The 24,451-nt window shown below is 45.7% G+C and overlaps 1 protein-coding gene across 1 annotated transcript in view; it reads right to left on the bottom strand.

Annotated features, from left to right (window-relative positions):
• Positions 1–7,612: 7,612 nt before the first annotated feature.
• Positions 7,613–24,451, bottom strand: part of LOC118650744 (anoctamin-2) — a 78,114-nt gene continuing 61,275 nt past the window's right edge. The window contains exons 10-12 of the mRNA XM_036299041.1: positions 23,509–23,690; positions 11,065–11,170; positions 7,613–9,061 (exon numbers count right to left, since the gene is read on the bottom strand). Coding sequence (XP_036154934.1) covers positions 8,789–9,061; positions 11,065–11,170; positions 23,509–23,690 — 561 coding nt within the window. The 3' untranslated portion in view covers positions 7,613–8,788. The remainder of the gene's footprint in view (positions 9,062–11,064; positions 11,171–23,508; positions 23,691–24,451) is intronic.

The raw sequence follows: 24,451 nt of genomic DNA, 5'->3' as shown, positions 1-24,451 counted from the left end.
TCATCCAGGTCAGCCAAGAGGCTGTGGACCTGCCTTGAGTAGCTGCTCCCTGGTCTGGTATCTTCCGTGGAGCTGGAGCACTCACCTCTCCAGGGGACCCAGTCTGGGCCAAGCCCAGGGACAATAGCACTGAGAGGCGATGGAGTAGCGCTCAGTCCCGTGGTGGCCACGAATCCTTCTCTCAGCCTCTGGGGTCAACTCTGAGAGCCCAGTGGCTGTGCTGCATGGCCCACAGGCATCCAGAGGAGGTGGCAGGGAGCGAGGAGGAGGAGTCTGTGGCGAGGAGGCTACAATAACATCCTGGGTTCCTGCCTGTCTGCCTGGGGTTTGCAACGGGAGCAGCCGCTCATCCCAGTCAACTGAGCAGTGCTCCCACTGTGGTAGCATACTGACCACCAGGGGGCAGCTCCTGTGTTGAGTGTCTGCCCCCTGGTGGTCAGTGTATATCATAGCGACTGGTCAACTGGTTGTTCTGACCATTCCGCCATTCAGTTGCTGGGCTTTTATTATATAAGACTAGGGGCCCAGTGCACGAATTCGTGCACCTTGAAAGAAACTGTGGGCCGCAACGCTGTGGTGGGCACAGAGGCAGGTCTCAGCCCATTCTCCACACCCCCACCTGGCCCCTCCCACCATGGCCCCCAGTCCCCTGTCTGCCAGCAGCCCCACTCCCACTGTGTCCACTCCCATGTACTGACAGCTTTGCCCCACTTGCACTCGCTGATGGTGTGGAGCAATTGGGGCCAGAGCCAGCAGCAGGTGTGAGCAGGGCTGGCACTGTCAGCAGGTGTGAGTGGTGGCTGCTGCCCTGATTGCCCCTCAGGAGCAGGGGGAGGTGGAGAAGCCCTCAGGGGTGATCGGGGCCAGCAGCGCTGCTTGCAGCCTCCACTCGCATCCGCTGACAGTACCAAGCAATTGTGGCCAGCCCTGGGCACTGACAGTGGGTGTGAGAGGCGGCTCTGATGCAGGCAGGAGATGCAAGCAGGGCCAGCACCGCAGCAGGTGCGAGCACCAGGTGGAATCACGGCACATGGGAGCAAAGAATTGTCAGTAACCACCAGAAGCTCACCCTGATGTCAGTGACCAGTGCACCACCTTGGTCTGGCATCCCTGTTCACCTGCTCCATCATCCTGCTGCGGCCAATGCCCACCATGTTCCACACTCTGCTGCCTGGTGCTGATACCCACCATGCTTGCACACACCCCCTGGTGATCAGCACACGCCATAGCAACCGTTTGTTCAGTTGTCGATTGTTCCACAGTTCGGTCTATTGGCATATTGACCTTTTACTATATAAGACTAGTGGCCCAGTGCACGAAATTTGTGCACAGCGGGGAGGGCTTTCCCTCAGCCCAGCCTGCACCCTCTCCAATCAGGGGCCCCTTGAGGGATGTCCAACTGCTGGTTTAGGCCCGGCAATGGGATCGGGCCTAAACCGGCGGTCGGACATCCCTCTCACAATCTGGTACTCCTGACTTCTAACTGCTCACCTACGTGCCTGCTGATCGCCCCTAACTGCCTCTGCCTGCCTGCCTGATCGCCTCTAACCCCTCTGCCTGCCTGCCTGATTGCCCCTAACCTCTCTGACTACCTGGCTGATCACCCCTAACTGCCCTCCTGATCTTGCCCCCAACTGCCCTCCTCTTCTGGCCTGATTGACCCTAACTTCCTCTGCCTCAGCCCCCACTACCATGGCTTTGTCTGGAAGGAAGTCGGACGTCCCGAAGATGGCTAGTCAACCCAGTCTAATTAGCATATTACCCTTTTATTAGTATAGATAGATTATATAGGATAGGATTGCTTAAATGGAAGGGGAAAAGCCTTTTTCAGCAGGAGGAGATGCTCTTGGCAGACAAAAACACATAGTCCCTATATCTGGACTGATAGCTAGCCATATGCACTATACTACCAAACCGGTCATTAAAAAATTGAACCGCTTTCTTACACCTTACACCAAACAGCTGTTGCCCTTAAAACCCCTCCTCAGCCCCCACCTTAGGTTCTGCCTTCATAGTTAACCCAGATTAGGTTCTGATTGGTCGGTTTCTATGCCAGCCAATGTCTCTTGGCCTATCTCTGCACCTGATCAAAGAGGTGTGAGAGTGGCGGTGCCTCAACCCCCTGATGAGCCCTGCTCTGTGCGTGACAGGGGGTGGCGCCGCAACCTCCCCATTGACCCTGCCTTGAGTGTGACAGGGGACGGTGCCCCAACCCCCCAATCGGCCCTGCTCTAAGCCCGGCCAGGGGCTGCACCTAGGGATTGAGCCTGCCCTCTGCCACCCGGGAGCAGGCCTAAGCCAGCAGGTCATTATCTCCCAAGGGGTCCCAGACTGTGAGAGGGCACAGGCCGGGCTGAGGGACACCCCCCCTCACCCCCTGAGTGCACAAATTTTTGTGCACCGGGCCTCTAGTCTACATATATAAAAAGCCAGCGACCGAACGCTGTAACGACCAGAATGACCAGTCGCTATGACGCCCACTGCAGCCAGAAAACCAGCTGATTGGTGTTGGGGTCAGCCAGCCAACCTCCCCTGACCCCTTCCCCTACTGGCCCCGCCCCTGATTCGCCTCTCCCACCTTGATGAGGGCGCAGCAGCCAGCCAAACCCAACCACAGCCCTTCCCCACAGCCAGACCCGTCCCTGATCAGCCCCCCTCACCCTGATCAACCCGCAGCCCCTCCCCCCAGCCAGCCCCGCCCCTGATCGCCCCCACCCAAATAGGGACCTGTGACCCCTCCCCCTGGCTGACCCCACCGCCAATGGGCCTCCTCACTCTGATCAGGGGCAGGGCCGGCCAGCCAACCACCCATGGCCCCTCCCCCAGGCTACTGGCCCCCGATCGGCCCCCCCCCCCCCCTATTTGGGGGGGGGGCGCTGGCCAATCATCCACAGCCCCTCCCCTCAGCCGGCCCGGCCCTGATCGGGCCCAATCAGGGTGGGCCAGCCAGCCAACTTCCCGCCATCTCCTCCTCTCCACAGGCCCAGCCCCGATCCAATGATTGGGGCCGGACCTGCCAGACCCCACCCATGCATGAATTCATGCACTGGGCCTCTAGTGACAATATAAAAAGGCAGGAGACTTTGAATTCATTTTTAACACCAACACTGTTTGGTTATATACAGAATGGTGCAAAAGTAGGTTTACAATTGTGAGTATGCAAAACAAGGAGTTTATTCTTGTATTATTATTTATTAATTATTGTATTCTTTTCCATACCAACAACTATATGGAAATCTCCTTTTGCCCCACCCTGTATTTCAATGCAGCCATAGAAATATAGTCAGATAATATAGTCAGAAAAAAAAAAAGCCTGATTGTAAAGCCTCTCTTAGTGGTGAAAATTTGGGCGAGTTAAACTTTTTCATTTCCTTTTTACTTTTTTGCATTTTCTAAATCTTCTATGAGTATATGTTACTTTTATGATTAAACAAAATAGATGCTATTATATGTGACTGCACATATACCATAAGAACACAAATAAAGTTAAAATAGATCAAAATATTAACTATTATATTTCTGAAGAAAGGAAATAGGATGAGTGATGTTTTTCTTCTTCAGTGTTTCAGATGTTTGCTGACATTTTTTTTTTTTTTTTGGTATTTTATAGTTAAACTAGAGGCCCGGTGCACAAAAATTTGTGCACTCAGGGGAAGTCCCTCAGCCTGTCCTGTGCCCTCTCGCAGTCTGGGACCCCTCAGGGGATGACCATTTGCTGGCTTAGGCCTGCTCCCCGGGGGATTGGGCCTAAGATGGCAATCAGACATCCCTCTGGCAGACCGGCAGCCCTTGGGGGATGTCCACTTGCCAGTGGGGAGCAAGTCTAAACTGCAGTCGGACATCCTTAGCACTGCTGAGGAGGCAGGAGAGGCTCCCACCACCACCACTGTACTAGCAGCCATCGCCTGGCTTGTGGCTGAGCAGAGCTCCTCCCATGTGAGAGCGCCCTGACCACCAGAGGGCAGCTCCTGCATTGAGCGTCTGCCCCCTGGTGGTCAGTGTGTGTCATAGTGACCAGTCATTCCCAGTCTTTCTGCTGTTAGGGTCAGTTTGCATATTACCCTTTTACTATATAGGATAGAGGCCTGGTGCACGGGTGGGGGCTGGCTGATTTGCCCTGAAGGGTGTCCCGGATCAGGGTGGGGGTCCCACTTGAGTGCCTGGCCAGCCCTGGATGAGGGTATGATGGCTGTTTGCAGCTGGTCACACCCCCTTCAGGGTGGGGGTCCCCACTGGGGTGCCTGGCCAGCCTGGATGAGGGGATGATGGCTGTTTGCAGCTGGTCACACCCCCTTCAGGGTGGGGGTCCCCACTGGGGTGCCAGGCCAGCCTGGATGAGGGAATAATGACTGTTTGCAGCTGGTTGCACCCCCTTCAGGGTGGGGGTCCCCACTGGGGTGCCTGGCTAGTCTGGGTGAGGGGTGAGGGCCGTTTTCAGGCTGGTGGGCGACTGAAGCTCCCAATCTCTTCTTTTTTTCTTTTTTCTTTTTTATTCTGGGATTTCTTTACCTTCTATGGCTGTCACTGGAGCTGAGAGCCGGCTTTAGCTCTGAGGCTCAACTCCAGCTCTGAGACCTCGGCTGCTAAAAGCAGGTATCTGTGTTTGTTTGGCTTCTATAATTGAAACACTGTTATAGCTCCAGCTCTGAGGCCTTGCTGGCTGAAAGCAGGGATCTGGAGTTTGTTTAGCTTCTATAATTGCAACATTGTTTCTTAGAGTGCAGCTCAGAGCTGGGCTGTGGCAGGCAGGGAACCTTGGCTTCCTCCATCACTGGAGCAAGCAAGCCTCCTGTTCGCTTCAGCTGCCTGGCTGCCAGCCACCATTTGGTTGGCAGTTAATTTGCATATCGCCCTGATTAGCCAATGGGAAGTATGTCGGAGGTACAGTTAATTACCCTATTTGTCTATTATTAGATAGGATTTTAAAATCTATTAATTCCTTAAAGAGCTTAGAGAAAGAAGGGGGTGTTATTGTTTTGTTTTAAAATTAGAACTATACCTACCATCTCCCTATCCAGCTTAACAAGTCCTTTCAAAGTTGTTTACCTACAGAACCTAAATTCCTACTGGTCCTGTTTGTCTAAGGCAGGCATGTCCAGTGGTCATGCTAGAGACATGGATGCCCCTGAATGATTTGGTCCTGGAGGTGGGGGAAAATCACAAAATTGCTAACTCACTTTAGTGGAGGGAAAGCTGGGTCTTTTGAGGGTAGAAACCAGAATATAGTCAGATAAAATCTCCCCTCATCTAGACCTCCCCTAGTGGCTGACCTGATCCTTAGGTTGTGACCTATGGCTACCACAGGCTTCCACACCCAATTGGCAATCTATTAGCTGGATGGAATGGAGCAGTGTGAAAAGGAAGCAAAAGGTCCATCTATATGATGGAAATAAAATGGAGACCCTCCCCATTACTAATCCCCTTTACATCACTCTACTTTCTTTCCATAGCACTTACCACCTTCTAACATACCACACAGTTTATTTTTATTACTTATTATTGTTAACTTTGTGTTCTTATGGTGTATGTGCAGTCACATATAATAGCATCTATTTTGTCTAATCATTGCTTTCTGACTCACCCACAGGAGCATTAGCTCCCTGGGGGCAGGAATCTTTGTCATAGTGAGTGACGTAACCCAGGTGCCTAACTACAGAGCCTGACACACAGTAGGTGCTCATTATGTACTTTGGAGTGGATAGACTTAAGTTTATGGGATAAAGGGATTGATGAGGAAAAAGATAAGATAGCATATACTGCATAATTGTAATGAAAAATACAGATGTGCTTGAGAGGTCATGAAAGTCTGGAAAAAAAACACCAATTGTCAATGTTGATTATACAGTTAGGGGTTTTGGGTGATTTTACTTTCTTCATTATTTTGTATTATTGATTTCTTTATTTTAATTTTTTGGTTTTAGAGAGAGAGGGAGAAAGAGAAAGAGAGAGAAACGTTTATTTATTGTTCTACTTATTTGTGCATTCACTGGTTGAATCCTGTATACTAGTATGCCCTGACCGGGGATCAAACCTGCAACCTTGATATATCAGGATGACACTCTAACCAACTGAGCTACTTGACTAGGGCATTCTTCATTGTTTTTAAAATTGTCTCTTTCATGGTGTGCAAGTTTCACTTCTAGGGTCATATGAAAATGTTAAATTTTAAAAAGAAGAGGGATAAAAAGTGGGGTCTTGAACCAGCCATGGGCAACCAATGGGCTTGGGTGTGGTTCAGTCACTGCAAACTGGGTGCCCATGTGGTGCACCTCCTGACTGTAGGCCATCGCTGGTTCCTGGAAATATCAACCCCACCCATACTGGTAGGAGTCACAGGGATATGGGCCTGAAACCTCCCCATCATTAATGCCCCTTGAAGTGAAATGTTCCTACTGCTGGCCACTTCACTATCCCCAGATTAGCAGAGGTGATGCAATGTTTTCATACTACTGTAGTTTAAATCTAGCCCCAGTTTGAACATTAAGATGTGATGTAATTAAAATGTATTATGGGATTTCTTATGTATAAGTGGCCTAGGACATCAGTGTTTGTTGCTTTTACTAACTGCAGATATGCCTTGGTATCATTTTATTTTATTTTATTTTATTTTAAAATAGTTTTATTTATTTCAGAGAGGAAGAGGGAAAGAGAATAGACACATCAATGTGAGAGAGAATCATTGATTGTCTGCCTCCTGCACACCCCACACTAGGGATTGAGCCTACCACCCGGGCATGTGCCCTGACCAGGAATCAAACCTTGACCTCCTGGTTCACAGGTCAATGCTCAAATACTGAGCCACGCCAGCCGGCTGCCCTGGTATCTTTTTAAAAGGAGGGCCCACTTTCCAGAGCCAGGGTTGGCAGCAGTGTGATCCTGCACTTGTATAGGAGGAAACAAGAAGCATGTGGAGCAGCCACGATGACCAGCCTAAGCACCCATGGGCCCTTGCATCACAGGATGTATTCCAATATCAGCATAACTCTCATTTCTCCTCTGGAGCATGGCCTCTTCGCAGCTTCCATTCAGGCATTGGGTTAGACTCCACCAAACTGTCCTGCAAAATGGGGCCAGGTCCAGAGGAAGAGGACTGTGCAGCTGATTTCTGGAAAGCAGGTGGGGTTGAGGTGTGTGAAAGGCAGTGATGAATGATGTTTGGCCCTTGGTTCCAACTATACTTGAAAATCATATCACAACAGAGATCTGGGAGGCTGCTACCATTCGATGATGTTAACATTGCAAGACGTAAGCTTTCAATCATCTTGGGTTTGAAATGAATTTGCATAGAAAATGATAAGTCCTGTACCTTCTATGTCCTCACAATTCCTGTCTCTTATTCCTTTTGTTTCTCCATAGCACTTATTACTATCTAAAATACTATATATGTATCAGCTTATTGTCTGTCTCTCCCCATGATGTAAACTCCATGAGGCAGGGATTTTTGTCTCACATATCTCTAGTCTGAGAACAATGTCTGGCACATAGTAGATGCTCAATAAATATTGGTTGGGGTGAGGGAAGAGAAAACCAAAGATGAGAAACATCTTTATAAAGAATGTTTCCATTTATTTTACTTTAAATCTGAATCTGCATAAAATGATGGTTAGTTACATTCAGCTCAAAGCACCCCTGTGACATGAACTGAAGACAAGCCCAGGTTCGAAACTTTGCAACTCCCCATCAGGTCCAGTGGCCACAGTAATAATCAGCCCTGTCACTTAATTTGCATCCACCAAGACTATGACAGCCTGGGCTGTAAGTACTCAGAATTTTCTCAGGGTGATGGTGGGAAGCAGGGGGATGATCACTTATGATGGATGCTACAACAGGGCCCTGACTACACTTCTGTCATGGCCTGCAGCCATCTGAAATGAGGGGGGACCTGAGGAAACATAGGGAAGGCTTATGGTGCTGTTACTGGAACCCTGATGTTTTTCCTGGAATCTGCCCGCCTATACACACTGGTCCAATGAAATGCATGAACAGGGGTTTGCAGTATAGAAAGAAAAAAATAGTTTAATATTGAATTGGCCAAATGGAGGTGTATGAAAGAGCTCTAAAAAAAAACACAACTCTCCAATAGAGTATAGGTTACAGATTATATAGAGCAAAATCAGAAGACACTATGGGTTAGGGGTTCAGGGTTGTGTGGGGAGTTGATTGGTTGGAGGTGAGGTGAGTGTAATGAATCATTTCTTCAGGTCTTGAGGACAGTTCTGAGGTCTTTTCTGGTGTCCCTCTGTCCAGTTTCATGGGAAAGTAGCCAGGGGGTTGTTCCAACTTAGGGCTCAGAAACTGAAACCTAACTTAGGTGAAGATGTGATCTTTATCCTGACAGAGACCTAGATCCTGTGACCATTTGTCAGGTCTGAGCTACTGTCTTCTCCTGCCTTGGGGGCTGCTGATTATGGAGGGAAAGGTTAAGTCTCTGAGGGATATGTATATATAGAAAGAAGGATATGATGTCTAGAGCTAGGACTTAAAGCTAATTTAATCCAAGTCATAAGTACCCTTGGTTTCAGTGCCTGGGAATTCTGGGATAGAGAAACTCCAAATGGTACCAATCCCACAAAGACTAAGGTAAAATAAACTTAATTTTGAAGTTTCTAAGGAGCAGCATCATTTCTCTTCCTTTCTGAGCTCATTCTCTCTTCACACACACCCATTTCAAGACCCCCTCATGCCATATCCCGGCAGATGACAGACACCACACTGTGCAGAAGCACAGACATGCTTGTGAATGGTCTCTCACTGCCGCAGCACCCCCTTGGCAGTGGGGCTGGCTCGCTCACACGCTGGTGTGCTGAGAACCAGAGGATGCGATGCTGCCTGGCTGTCTCTGGCTAGAGGGTGCTGAGCTGGCTGCCCGGCTCCTCCTGCTCTGATGGCCTCCTCCCTGGCTGCTGGGGGATGGCTCATCCATCAGCTTAAGCTTCTCATGCTCCTCCTTCAGGAAGAAGTCCACCAACAAGCTCTTCTCTTTCTTGATCTGGTCGCTGATGTCCGTGGGGATATCTGGGATCATCCAGTCCACGAGGACGCTCAGGAACATCACAAGGTTCTGTCAAAAGTGAGAGATAAGGGTAGAGAGAGGAAGCTTGGCCTGGGAACACTAGTGTACCACTGTCTACCCTTGCCCGTCAGAGTGACCATCTCAGCAGTGGAGCTGGTGGTAGCATGCAACAGTAAAGGGCACAGACCCGGGAGTAGACATCTCTGTGTTATTCTGGCTCCACTGCTTACTAGTGGGTGATCTTAGCCATGGAGTATAACTGTCCCTTGTGTGCCCATGTGGAAGGTGGAATAGTAACAGTACCTACTTTCTGAAGTTGTGTGAGGATTAAATGAGTCAACACGTTGCACATAGCAGGGCTCCATAAGTATTAGCCATTGCTTCTTCCCCTCTTTCAACCCATTTCATTTGTCTTGCTTTGGCTTCTTGGCCTCAAAGCCTCCAGCCCCCCTGCTCCAGAGCTGCTGGGAAGTGGCCACAAGGCCCAATGGCCTCTCCAGGCTTTCCCTGGGCCAGTTGCTTCTCTCTTTCTTGCACCTGACCCTCTGTCTTCCATATCAGAGATATATCTTTGGTTTTTGCACTGAACTATGGCCTCAGCAGACCTCACCCACTACTCACATTTATCACATCCTGCTCTCCATGCCATGCCAGCCACTCTAGTTACATGGCCTGTTGGGGACTCTCTGCCTTTTTTTGTGCACACTTGTAATTGGCTTCCTCCTCTGTCTGCTAAGCTACTCCCCCTCCATTGTAAACACAGGTAGGATAAGACTGCGCTTCCCTAGGAGTATTTTCTATTCAAGTGGGTGAATATGTTATAACAGTGCCATCATGGCCAATAAATGTTTGCTGCTTTGATAATCTGGTTCCCATCCACCTCCTAAGCCACCGACAACTACACCCTACCCAATACACTCCTCCGATTGTTGTGTTCTGTGCCTGACAATTATATGCTCATGTGTCTTCTCCTCTCTGAGGTACAGAGGACAGTGACTAAGCCCAGAATGAGATAACAGAGCATGGCTGTCTTCCATGCTTTCAGCCTATTCCCAACTTGACCTTGAACCCTTTGTGCTCCTAGGAGCCCAGAGGAAGACTCTGGGAACCATCTTCTATTTCCAGAGGCTCCTGGCTGCCTTAGGTCATCTAGAGCTGCTCTGAGTTATACACTCCTCCTTTAAATGAACTCCTCACAGGGTGAGTCAATGCTACATGTGACATATGGTAAAGTGAGTTGACTCCCACAGGTGGGGCAGCAGGAGATGTCTGAGTGATTTTTCAAATATATCGCCCCATCTCCCCAGAGGAATATTGGCTGTCCTCTTTAGGTGAAAGACTAGCCGGTGGGCTCCTTCACTTCCTGGGCTTGGGTCAGGGGCAGGATATTTTAGAACCTTCCAGAAATCCACCTTCAGAGATTACAAAAGCCTGAAGGAGTGGATGAGAAAAGGATCTGGGTCAGGGCTCCAGTTTTGCTTGAAGACCCACAGGACCCGAGAAGAGAATCGGAAAGGGGGGCCTCATGCTCAGAGAATCTTGGTGGTACAATTGGAGCTGCTGCTATTGTCAGAGATAGGAATCACTGGGCTCAAGTTTGCTATTCATTCAGGAATGGCGGGATGGCTCTGGCAGCCCTTTCCACCAGATGTCTCAGGGGCTAAAACAACAGGAACAAAGGAGGGAGCCAGCTGAGAGGGCTAGGAGAAAGGTTCAGATGGGGCTGTTTGTCTGCATTAGAGCTGAGACTCTGGTTTCCACTGCTCTTCCCATTTCCCTTTGTTGTCTTAGGTTGAAATGGGAATCTATCTCCACCCTGCAACTTACTCCACATCTGCCTTGTAATCTTATTCTGTGTTTTAGTCTCTTTCTGCAAATCCATCGATTCGTGGATGCCGGGGGAAGGGAGCGCTCATTGCCTGCCACCTGTGAAGGCCCCTATGTCACCTGTGCCATGGAAACCTGGAGATGAGGGGCTGGCAAGGAGACATGGTTGTCTTAACTCTTGCAGCTTAAGTCCTAATTGACAACTCCTTACTGGAATAACTCACCTGGAAGATTATGACAAAAGCCAGACGGGCAGACAGAACAGACCAGTACTGTTTGGAATACTCATATGGGTTTGGGGCCCACGGCGGCTCTCGGTAATCCTTAAACCTGCCAGGAGAGAAATGTGTGTTCAGATTGAGAAGAAATGGAAGAAAGGGGGTACTGTAGCTCTAGGGGGGCCCTTGGGGGTCAAAGCAGCAGGCAAGCCCTTAGCTCTCCGACTGGGGGAAAGGGAGGAAAGAGAAGGAATCCATGGTCCAACCAACAAGTGTCTGTGGGATAAAAAGACCAAAGTCTCAAAAAAACCAATGTCAGACTAGAAATGTCTTTTTCCTACTCTCTCTCTAACATCCCCAAAAGCTTTCTCTGGTGTCTGGATGCTACTTCCGGAGGAGCCCAGGGATCATGAGAGGACCCTAAGACAGAGAATCCACCTTGGGTCCCATTAGCTTATGGCCTTTGGAGGGGAAGGAAGACTGCCCCCCCACCCCATCCTCATACCGTTTTTGCAGTCTGTGGGCTCAGTGAAGATATAGGTGCCAGCAGACAATTCCAGCTTCATGCCCAAGTGTTTGCCTTGGGACTATGGTCTTGAGAGGGGCCAGCCTCACTTGATGACCACATTCTTATACCCAAAGGGAAGTGACCAAGCTGAAGACAATGAATTTGGGGAAGGAGGGCTGACGATAATAGTCACGGTTGGTCAGCGTCATCCTTTTTTACTGGCCATCTTTGTAAGTTGTTTATATGGCTTAAGAAAAAAAATGTTAGTGGCCTCACATGAACTCATGCCTCTTCCTTAGACCTCAGACCCTTGGAGGGGCTTTTCCTCACCGTTGTCTCCCCCCTACTCCCATTCTGGAATGACTCATGTTTGAAAGGGCTCATTTTCTCAGACTCACTTTTTTCTAAACCTGGAAAAATGACAAAAGTTAGTACCAGAAGAATTATGATCCTTCATGAAACTGTTTCCTCCATAGACTTCAGCAAAGCTTTGATGCTCAATAAAATCAAAGCAAGCCCAGGGCTGGAGGAAGGGGTGGGGTGGCATCAGGCCACAATGTGGGATGTATGACCATTGAGTGGGGACTCTATCTGAGGAGCAGAAAGGAAGGGAAAGAGGCAGTGTGTGTCAATCCCTGAGCAAGGAACTTTTCTGGAAGTTTTCTTATTTAATCTTTACAACAGCATCCTCAGGCAGGCATTGATATCCCCATGTAACCTAGGAAGAAACTGAGGCTTAGAGACATTTAAGTAGTTGGCCAAAGTCTCATTGACAACAAGAGGCTAAGGTAAGGCAAGAACCCAAGTCTGGCTGAATTCAGTCTTTTCTCCTGTCTCATACAGCAGCTTACTGTCAGTAGTGATTTGGGGGGTGGGAGGTTCAGAAGGGGGTGCTCTCTGGAGCTCCCCCTAACCTGAAAGCACCAGCTGTTTTAAAAGATTCATGTCAAAGCATGGTGACTTCTAATTGCCCAAGAAGAGATGAGGGAAGAAGAGAGAAAAAAAAACCTGAAAAGAGATGCAAACAAGAAGATAGGAAAAAACCCTAGCGATGGAGTCAGCAACAGAAAAGACAAACTGAGAGGTGGACACTAAGCAATCAGCTAGGGCTGGGCAAGAGGCCAGGAGCTGCCCCCCTCCCCACTCAACTCCCCTTCTTCTAACAGCTGATCACAGCTGTTGCAGGCTTGGTTTGACATTTGGATGAAAAGCAAAACTAACTGCAGCCCAGCAAAATACCACGGCATTCATCACATCCATCCGTGGCTGAGGACAGAAACATGGCCAGCTCCAATTATGCTTGCTAATGGGAGAGAGTGAGTGAGAGCGTGGCTAAAGGAATAAGGATATCTTGGGATGGGAAAATCTCAGGTTCCCCACTGTCCTGCTGCCTGCCTCGCACCCCCCCGCCCCCCCCCCCGCCCTGCTCCAAAGGATTCCATGGCAGAAGGGAATTGATCCTACTTTTTCTTCTCAAGACCTCCAAGGAGTGTTACACACACACACACCCACTCCTTACCACAGGGAAATCCTTCCCCAGGTCTAGCCCAATCCCTTCTGCTGCAATCACAGCCTGTTTCGCCTGTTCTCTAGCTACATCTATGAACGAACAGATGTTCACTGACCTCAGCATGAGAGCCATTGCTCACCCAGCTTTTTTCCAGTCTGGAAAGAATCCATAAATAATCTAAATCTTGTCCCACCTCTGCTACTACCTCAGCTTTTGAAAATGTCACTTTGCTCTCCCTAAGTATCCAAAACATGTTTTGAATCTAATAGGCACATCCATCCATTTAAGGATCTAGGGAAAGACTAACATATAGATATGTCCAGAAAGCTATACTTGAAATACACCTAGGCCAATGGGCTAAGGGTGCTGTTAGGAACTACGGGACAAGCTATCCACAGAAAAGAACAATATGCAATTTAATTAATTATACATCTGTTCACATTTCTCTTTCCAAAGCTAACTTTTTAAGAACTGTGACCTACAGTAAATACATTTTGAATTAATGCATACATAAATATATGTCACTGAAATGAAAATTACACAAAAGATACTCTTGTTATGTCCAATGCACTGGTATTTTTCTATTCTATTCTATTCTATTCTATTCTATTCTATTCTATTCTATTCTATTCTATTCTATTCTATTCTATTTCATTTCATTCTTTTCATTCTACTGGGTGTTCCATAAAAATATATACACACTTTGAATAATTTATTAATTCCAATGGGTTAAAACTGAAAAGGAAGGAACATCAATTAAGTTATCTATCAGCTGTTAAAGTGTGTATGCATTTTTTGGGTCACCCTTATTCTATTCTATTCTATTCTATTCTATTCTATTCTATTCTATTCTATTCTATTCTATTCTATTCTATTCTATCTTAATCTATTCTATTCTTTAAAATGCTGATCATGATCCACCAAATCGATTTCATAACCCACTAATGAACCATGACTCATAGTTTGAAAAAACATAGACTCAGTAAGCCTCTGCCACCAGGTAAATGATTGGTTGTTTACATTCCAATATAAATTCAGATTTCATAATTAAAAAAAAAAACACAACCTTCATCCTAAGAAGTTAGGCTTATTACATGTTTTCACTGAGTAACTAGAAGACACTAATTAAACAAGAGATAATTAGTTCTAAGATTAGAAATATCCACAAAAGATAAAGTGGTTAATCAACTTAATTTTGTCCACCATGGTAATAGTTGCCTGCTTTGTCTGTTTTGTTTCTAAGCCCAGGGCACAGAATTGGCAAAAGAGTGGGCTTTGGAGTCAGGTGTCTTGATGCCACCTCCATTATTTCAGTTCTATGCCCCCTACGAAGTGCCCTAACATTCTGATGGCCAAAGCCATTGTCTATGAAATGGGCTTCAACTTTCTGCATCTCACAGAGTTGTAATGAAGATGAAATGTCAGTGAAGGGCACTTAGCACCCCACTTGACCTATCAGATATATATATCCAGTAAGCAGTAGCTATTCTTTCTCCTTTGACTGAGGTAACTTATGAAACACACCCCTTCTGTTAAAAGAGAACAGAGCACATACACCCATGCTCCTTGTTCCTCCCTGCTTTCTAGGAGGATTTCTGAGCACTCAAGAGCAGATGATCCAAGTTTCCCATGATGCTGATATGAATAAAAAGAGTCAGCCAATGCCACATCTGCAAGGGGCTTCTCTCAGGATCTATGTCCGTGTAAATGTAGGCAAGCCTCAGGGTTGGTGGGAATTAACTTCTGCTCCATTCCCATCAGCTCAAGTATTTTCTGAAACCAGACCACTTCCCCTGGTTTAGGGAGTTTGGTCTTCCTACAGTCCCACTGGGCAGCCAGGCACTGGGTGACCCATATCTGGTCACTTCCTGCATCTACTGGCTGGGATTTAAGCTCAGGGATATAATTTTAGGAATCATTCATAGATCTCACTCACCGCTCCAGTCCTCCTTTATTTTCTTTGGGACTTAACATTAATTTTGAAAGTTCTCTTTAGTATTCTAATAAGGAGTGTCTTTCATAGTGAAACAACTAGAGTGTCTAAAAAAGCAAGTGAGCACTTGGAGTGGCTATGTCACTAACTGTAAGGCCCTGGGGAAGTTATTTCACATCGCTGGTCCTCAGCTTTCTAATCCATAAGTGGAGCTGACAAAATGTGCCTCTCAGTGCTGAGTACATCAACGGTACATACACCAGCTCTCTCACCCCAACCATGAATAAACGAATACATACATGTGTGTACTATATGTGTGTACACTGAACATGAAAGAAAGAAAGTGAGAATTAAATAAGACAACACATGTGCATGTGATTTCTTGAGACTTCCACAAAAAATGGACACAACGGTTTTTTCTGGAAGAGAACAACTAGGATAGGGGCTGAGAAGAGAGTCTTTTCTTATATTTATATAAAATACAATAAATAATTATATATTAACTAGAGGCCCAGTGCACGAAATTTGTGTGGAGGGGGGGGGGGCGGTGCTGTCCCTCAGCCCAGCCTGCACCCTCTCCAATCTGGGACCCCTCGAGGGATGTCCTACTGCTTGTTTAGGCCGATCCCACAGGATACATGAACTGCAGGGGACGGAGCCTGCAGGGGAGGGCAGTTGGGGGCGACCAGGCCCACAGGGATCGGGCCTAAACAGGTAGTCAGATATCCCTCTCACAATCCAGGACTGTTGGCTCCCAACTGCTCGCATGCCTGCCTGCCTGCCTGATTGTCCCTAACCACTTCTGCCTGCCAGCCTGATAACCCCCTAACCACTCCCTTGCCAGCTTGATTGACTCCTAACTGTTCCCCTGTCAGCCTGATTGCCCCCAACTGCCCTCCCCTGCTGGCCCGGTTGCCCCCAACAGTCCTCCTTGCCAGCCCGATCACCCCCAACAGTCTTCTCCTGCAGGCCCAGTCCCCCCCAATAACCCTCCCCTGCAGGCCTGGTCACTCCCAATGGCCCTCCCCTGCAGGCCCGGTCCCCTCCAATGGCCCTCCCCTGCAGGCCTGGTTGCCCCCAACGGCCCTCCCCTACAGGCCCGGTCCCCTCCAACGGCCCTCCCCTGCAGGCCTGGTTGCCCCCAACGGCCCTCCCCTGCAGGCCTAGTCACCCCCAACTGCCCTCCCCTGCCAGCTCGGTCACCCCTAACTGCCCTCCCCTGCTGGCCTGGTCACCCCTAACTGCCCTCCCCTGCTAGCCTGATCACCCACAACTGCCCTCCCTGCAGGCCATCTTATGGCAACATGGTGGTGGCCATCTTTGACCACATGGGGGCAGCCATCTTGTGTGTTGGAGTGATGGTCAATTTATATACTGGTCGTGATTACGGTGTCATGACCAATTTGCATATTACCCTTTTATTAGTATAGATAATTAATATAACTAATATATTAATTATGTAATATATAAATTTTAAGTTCTATGATTTATATAATATGTATTATATGTAATACATGTACATATACATGTATTCATGCATATATACACATACAGAATTATATATACATACACATACTTACAGAATTAGGGGGCTGAGAAGAGAGTCTTTCATATATACATTTATAATTAGGGAGAACTACTTTTATAGTGAAAAAAAGTTCAAAATTTCAAAAGAAGAATGTAATTAATAGCAATATTCAGTTGACTCAAATATGTTTTTAAACTTAGTTTTCAGGAGCAAAGTTATAGTGTTAACTGAGACAGACTTCCATACAATAAGTGAAAATGGTACAAAAATCAACATTATATTTTAGCTTTAAGATTACATTAATGTTGCTGAAACCGGTTTGGCTCAGTGGATAGAGCGTCAGCCTGCGGACTGAAAGGTCCCAGGTTCGATTCCGGTCAAGGGCATGTACCTGGGTTGCAGGCACATCCCCAGTGGGAGATGTGCAGGAGGCAGCTGATCGATGTTTCTCTCTCATCGATGTTTCTAACTTTCTATCCTTCTCCCTTCCTCTCTGTGAAAAATCAATAAAATATATTAAAAAAAAGATTACATTAATGTTTTATCTGAATCTAACACTAAGAAAAATTACATTGATTGAGTGGAATTTATATATTACCTAAATATATAAGGTTCCCATGTACTCAAAATATATTACATTATTATAAAACAAACCCATGAAACAATACCTTAAAGGTTCTCCAAATTTATTTTATATGAATGCATGGAAAAATGTCTGCAAAAGATCACTATTGGGAAGATGCTTAGGACCAGGCAGGGGTTAGGGTGCAGGTGGTACAAAGTTGAAGAGGTTGCCTGTAATGCTTAGAATTTTTGTAGGAATTGATTAATATAGTACATGTGTCATTAACTACTATTTTTTTAAAGCAGAAAAGAATCTTTGGTGATTATTTATTCCAATTCCTCATTTTACAGATGGGGCAACTGTGGTGCAGAGAGGGAAAAAAGACTCCTGGCTCAGATGTCCCCCTCCCATCCTCACTTGGAGGGGTGACCAGTAACAGTGACATCTGCCACAACTCATCACAAGACTCAATCACAGTGGGCAGGAAGGGCGCCTAAATAACAAACTGAGGAGTCGGTCATCAATAATCAGTAGTTTTTTTAAAACGAGATTTTAGTTATATTACAAATCAGTTAGTAAATGCATTTCTCAACTCCAAACGGTGGTATGTAAAAAAAATTTTAATAGTCCCTGTGGAAATTAATGCTGAACACAATTACATACAATATTTTCATACCATCTGAGCTACTTAAAACTGCCTTCTGAAATTGGCCTTTAACAAGGGAAAACACTACAGCCAATTAGGAACTAATGAGAACCATGCCAATCCAGTGGTTGATAAAGATCAGGAAAGGCAACACCCGGAAAAACTGACTTTACCTCTGGTTTCAGCAAGAAGCAGATGAAGGGCAGCCATGGGCTGGAAGGAAACTCGCCTCTTCAAAGCTTTTACAGGACCTCAGGGTATGAAAGAACTTAGGCCCTGCAGAAAAACCCAACAGAGGCCACCCAAGGATGCTGTTTCTTCAGGCTCAGTACCTTCAAATAGACCCATTGGGTTAACCATGCCCAGGTCGGCTCCTCCAGGCCAGCACCCAGATCCACGGCCAGGCCCTGCCCTGCTGATCGCTCTTCTCCCTTCCAGCTAAGCCAGGAGCCCAAGACATCGTCCATCCTGCAGGACACAGTGGTCCTTTGACCTTGTCAAATGGGCACTAATCAACCTGCACATTGATGTCACTGGACTGTTTATGGAGCAGCCCTCCTAGAGTGGTTTGGTTGAGGCCAATGTTGCTGCAAAAATGCTGGGAGCCAGAGACCTGCCTTAACTTTTATTGCTATTTTTAAGATACCTCTTCCCTGGTGAGGTTTGATTGGAGCCGGAGACCTGTTTTATTTGACCACATTTATTTCCAGAGGTCACTGAAAGCTAAGAATAAGAAGGGTCATTGAGTTCCCAACACCATTTGCCAGAAAATCAGGGCAAATATCAAATTCTACCATGGAAGCAGTTTTAAATACAGGCTTTGGGACTAGCTACAGAATTGTCTCTGTTTCTCATAATCTCTCTCTCTCTCTCTCTCTCTCTCTCTCTCTCTCTCTCTCTCTCTCTCTCTCTCTCCCCATAGTCCCTTCTCCATTCCTCATCTTTCCCTGTCTCTCCCTCTTTTCCTCTTCCTTCCTTCCATTTTCTCTTTCTCTCTCCTTTACTTTTTTTGTAGCCATCAACAATTCCTAGCTTACAAAGACATTAGTAGCTTATACTTCAACTTCCTAAATCTCCAGAGAATTTGATGACCCAAACAAGGTTACACAGCATGCATTGAGTAGGACCATTTGGGGTAGAGGTTTCCATCAACATTCTTACCCATCTAGGAAAGTTAGCCTTCAAAATATACCAATTTGATAGTGGTTGTCTAGATATAAGCTGCCCATGTTCTCTAGGTATCTGCTCACTTTATGAAGTAGGGCCTCTCATTATTTTTAATGTAATGTACTAGTCTTCACACTGCAGATAGAGATAACACCAAGGAAAAGTTTGAGTTCATCACTGCTCCCTTAAATCCCTCAGTGGCTCTGTGCTGCCCCAAGAGGGAATCCATACACTTCCAAATGATCGACATGCTCTTCTTGGTCTGGCTTATGTGCCTTCTGAGCTACTTAAAACTGACCTCTATCTCTCCAGCCCTAACCACTCACAAACTCACCCCTCCACCTGGAAGACACTGCTCTCCCTTGACCTCCTTCTCTCCTGGACACCCCCTTTACCATCCGGCATTGCTCTTCTCATCCCGCTCACCACCCAGGCCAGCTTGGTCACATGAATGAGGAGTTTCAACTTTTCTACTGTTCATTCTTCAAATTCCACCTCCCTTGAAGCTTCCCCTGACCTCTTAAATCTGAGTGAAGTGCATGGCCTCTGTCCTCAGGACTCTCAGAGCTCCCTGTAGTGATACCATTGTAAATGATTAAAACTATATTTTAATTGTTTATTTACTTACTCATCTCCTCTATCTAGACTCCTTCAGGGAGGCACTGTGTCTTATTCCCTATCACATAACCAATGCCAAGCCATTAAGGTTTCAAAACCAGTTGCATTAGTGAACCTATAATCCTCACTGGTACTGAATAAGAAAAAAACAATCAGATGTTCCAAAAATCATTTTGGTTTGATTCTGGAATGATCTATTTTCTGTGAATAAATTTTCTTGATAGAAATATAGAATATACTCCCCATGCATGCACCTATTAATAATTCTTCCAGTCAGTCACAGAATTTTTTTTAAAAAAAGGGGGGGGGGGCGGGCACAATGGGATACTACACTGCTGTAAAAAAGAAGAAACTTTTACCATTTGCAACAGCATGGATGACCTGGAGAGCATTGTGCTAAGCGAAATAAGCTAGTCAGAGAAAGATAAATATCACATGATCTCACTCATTTGTGGAGTATAATGAATAACATAAACTAATGAACAAAAATAGATCCAGAGACATAGAAGCATCAAACAGACCATCCAACCTCAGAGGGAAAGCAGGGGAGTGGAGGGTAAGAGATCAACCAAAGGACTTGTATGCATGCATATAAGCATAACCCAAGGACACAAACAGTAGGGGGGTGAGGGCATGTGCTGGGGGGTGGGAACAGCTGGGAAGAGGTCAACGGGGGAAAAAGGAGACATATGTAATACTTTAAACAATAAAGAATTTAAATTAAAAAGGGAGGGTACAGATAAGCCATAATCCCATCTACTTGCATGGAAACAATGGAGAGAAGAGTTACTGGGCTCTTACAACTGGCTAGAAAATCCTGTGACTCTGAAGGTGGATATAATAAAGCTCAATCTGATCCATGTATACTAATACCTGATGTCCTGGGCATGTGTTGTTTTAGCCAAGTGGTATCCATTCATCTTGTCTTCTCACTAAGGAACTACCTCCACCTCAGAGATCATGTGCTTCAGCTGGAGATGATTTCACCCCCCAAAGCCCACATCAATGGCCCCAAAGCCATGGAGAGTATCGCATTTCTCTGGTTAGAGTGATTGGCTATGGGTAGGGCATGCATACTGATCCTAATCAATGAGCTGCAGTGAAACTTTTGCTGGGGTCATTGGGAAAGAGTTATGGGCTTTTATCCCACTGGCCTGTAGCTGCTGGCAGTCATGCAGATCTTAAAGCTATAGTCAATGTCAATTGGAATGGACTTGGGAGATGGAGAAAGATTTGGTTAGAGCAAACTTGGTTGAATCAAACCTTGCCTAAAAGTAGGTTTACCCTCAACTTTCACTATGGGGTTCATTAAAGTCGCTGTGTGTTTAAGGCAGTTTAGGCCACTGATATATCTGGAAAGCATATTCATATGTGTTACTGGAAGATCTGATAGTAGGGAAAATATCAGCAAACCTCAGTGCTCTGGACGAACATGTGCTTCTATCTAGACTAACTAAAGAAGCAGATAGTGTTAGCCTTATCTCCACATACTACAAGTCACACTGGTATTGTTCCTCCCCTCCCCACCGCTCCCCCTACACATGGGTGTGGATGTTTGTGTTCTTGGATAGACATGAATTTTAGCTCAAGATCTGTCACTAGAAACCTCTGTAATCTTGGGGAATTCAACTTTCTAAGCCCCAGTTTCTTTTTATGTAGAATGAGGAGTTTCAACAAGATGATTTCTGTGGTACCTTCCAGTGATAAAAATAATTGTATAATTTGCACTTTTCAGTGCCTGCTTATTTAATGTAAACCTGTTGACTGACTCCATGGACTCTGCTGGAGCAGATCTAGATGCTACTAGAAAAGGCCTAGAGCTGGTACAAATCCTCTCTGAGCAGTAGAAGTATGTCTGTTGGATCCTCAGACCAAAATCCAGCACCCTGTACAGTCTGGCACTCCAAACACACAGAAGAGTGGCCCTGGGTAGTGCATGGTCTAGTAATATGACTTTAGTCTAAGAGCTAGAGTCTCCATAACCCCAAGTATAAAAATTCTTAAAACATTGAGGCTGATATAAATTGATGTCTATGAATAAATTTAATCTGGTCTCTGATTTTGAGACTTTTCTTGGTTGGCTGAAGTTACTGGTCCTGGGTCCAGAATACCCTTCTATTTAAGTCACAAATTAGTAAGGTTGTTTAACTCAGCCATTTGGGTTGGAAGACCAATTCATTTTCTCCCTTTTGTGGACTCAGACTGTAAAATTGAACTGAAGCAACCATCTTACAAATGGCTGATCTTCAGTACCAAGTTGTCTCAGGTAGGAAAGCGTGACAGACATGCCCAGGGTTATAACTGCTGCAAGCACAGCTGAAACGTTGCTTCTTAGATGGAGTCATCGACAGCTTTTATGTCAGACACCACTGGGGATAGTCCAAGAAAGTCTTATATTTTCCCAACAATACCTTTCCCTAGGTTTTTATTTTTGTTGTAGTTATTGTTCTATATTTTTTATTTATGAAGTGTGATCTTTGATTAAGTCCTTTATGAGGACTATCATTTCATCAGGGTACAAAAGTGTTAAATAATTTAGTCCTTTTTAATCTTCTTCTCTTTATTTGCCCTTCTTGGATAAATAATGGAGAGTTTTCTGGGTTTTAGCTTCAATAATCCCTGTGTTTAAGAATTTTTTTAAATATATATTTTATTGATTTTTTACAGAGAGGAAGGGAGAAGGGATAGAGAGTTAGAAACGTTGATGAGAGAGAAACATCAATCAGCTGCCTCCTGCACACCCACTACGGGGGATGTGCCTGCAACCAAGGTACATGCCCTTGACCGGAATTGAACCTGGGACCCTTCAGCCCGCAGGCAGATGCTCTATCCACTGAGCCAAACCGGCTAGGGCTAAACTTTTAATCATAACTCTAACCTGGACCTCTCTGGAATTCCAGTTTGGGTCTAAGAGTTAGGTGAAAACTTCCTGCCATTATTTTCAATGCAACATGATTGAAATCAAATTTATTACATGTACCATAAAATTAGATTCACTCAACGTCATCCCCATCTCTGTCAATGAACCCACAATTTCCTAGTCCTCTGACTTTAGTCCAAACTTTGGTGATATCTTTAACTCAGACTCTCTCTAATGTGTCTTATCACTAACTTTGCAATATGTTAATAAAATAGCTCATTTTTTCTCTTTCTCCTCCACCACCTGGTCTGCTCCCACCATGGCTCATGTCTGAATGATGCAGCAGTTCAGCTGCCCTCCCTGAGTTCCCCCAATTCTAGTTTATCTTCCTCAGTAAGACCAGATCAATTTTCCTAAGCCTACCCTTTATCCTGTCATTCCTTGTCACCAAAAAGGTCAATATCTTATTATATCACACTATAATTCTTATAAGATTTCAAAATTTCCCATCAACTATTTTATCTTATCTATTCAAGTTCAACAATGTTTTTGGCTTATATTATCCTAGGAATTTCTACCTATATTGTATTTCCTATATTATTCTCTTAAGCATACTCTTTGCTAACTACATCACCTAGCCCCCTAAGTGTTTATCTAATACCCCAAATTTATCCCCACCCCCATGATTTTGTTCATGCTGACTCCCCACCTAGAGTCCTAGAATTCCTCTTGGTCCCTCCAGGAAGCCTACCTTCTCCATTCTAACCAACAGTGATCTCCCTTTCCTCTAAATACCTACAATGTTTATGGTCCATACTAGATATAATCACTGAATAACTTGCTATTTCCTATATGTTCTGCTTGTTTTCTTCCTAATCAGACCATAAACCCCTTTATGGTAAAAAAGAGGTTATATACTTCTTTGTCTGCTCCACGGTGTCTTACAAAAGGCACTCAATAAGTATTTGTTGATTCATGGAAATTAATTTATAGAAATTGGGGGTGGGTTAGGAGACAGAGGGAAAGGAGAATGGTCTAAGTCTTGGTCATCCAGATAATTATTTGGATCTACCATTTCAGGTCCTTTGCCTCCCTCCTCATCATCATTACTTTACCTGCAGAACTGAACATCCTGGTCAAACTGTGAGTTTTCAGGTTGTGTTCCTTCCTTCAGCTGACTGACGTTGAAAAAGGAGAGGGTGTGGTTGACAAAGCCATGCAGAGTCCCATTGTGACTATAGGAGTACTGGTACACAAGGCGGGGGATAAAGTCGGAGGTGATGGCAATGACAAAAGCCTGAGGAACAAAACCACAAGCACTTGAGGAGAGGTCAGGATGGATGCTGTCCAGTTGGCACAGGGCCCATCTGGCTGAAAGACTATCCCCTCATGGTCTCCCCATCCAGAGCTGCTGCTCTGATTGATGCGGAAGTCCTTATCTCTGAGCTCTCATAGCTCAGAGCTTTCTGAGCTCTCTGGCTTTTCCACCTTTGCCATGCATGTGTAAGCAAATCCATAAGACAGTGGCTGTTAAGGGAGTAAATTACAACCACTGTAGCAAAGAATGCTAAGCCATTTGCACCATTTGGTGCTGGAGGGAATAAATCACCTCTGAGATAGTTGGTATTGGCCAAGCCAAAGCAGAGTGGAAGATTTTCTGAGAAAATTACCAAGTGATGAAAGTGCCACTTAAGAACAATGAGCAAGGATTCTGAATGACCAGGTACACCTGCCCCTGAGTGACACTAGAAAGCCAGGAATACCAAGGATGTGGTTCCACACTTTCCTCAATTTGACCATGACCTCTTGGCACTTTTTGGCACATTATATAATGGAAATGATTCTTTCATTCATTTTACTTAGGAAAAGTGAGACACAGAGGGTAAATGATTGGGTCCTCCTGGATGGAACCACACATACCCAGCATAGCATCTGGCATATCTAAGCACTCTATAAATGTCTATGGAGCAAACCAAATGACAAATGAAAGATTATATGTTTGAATGTGGACATACTTTCTGCAAGGAAAATCTTAAATTCTTTTGGCAAGTGTTTATA

This window comes from Myotis myotis, unplaced genomic scaffold (assembly GCF_014108235.1).
Source record: "Myotis myotis isolate mMyoMyo1 unplaced genomic scaffold, mMyoMyo1.p scaffold_m19_p_3, whole genome shotgun sequence".
NCBI lineage: Eukaryota > Metazoa > Chordata > Mammalia > Chiroptera > Vespertilionidae > Myotis > Myotis myotis.
This window is presented reverse-complemented; position numbering and strand designations above follow the sequence as displayed.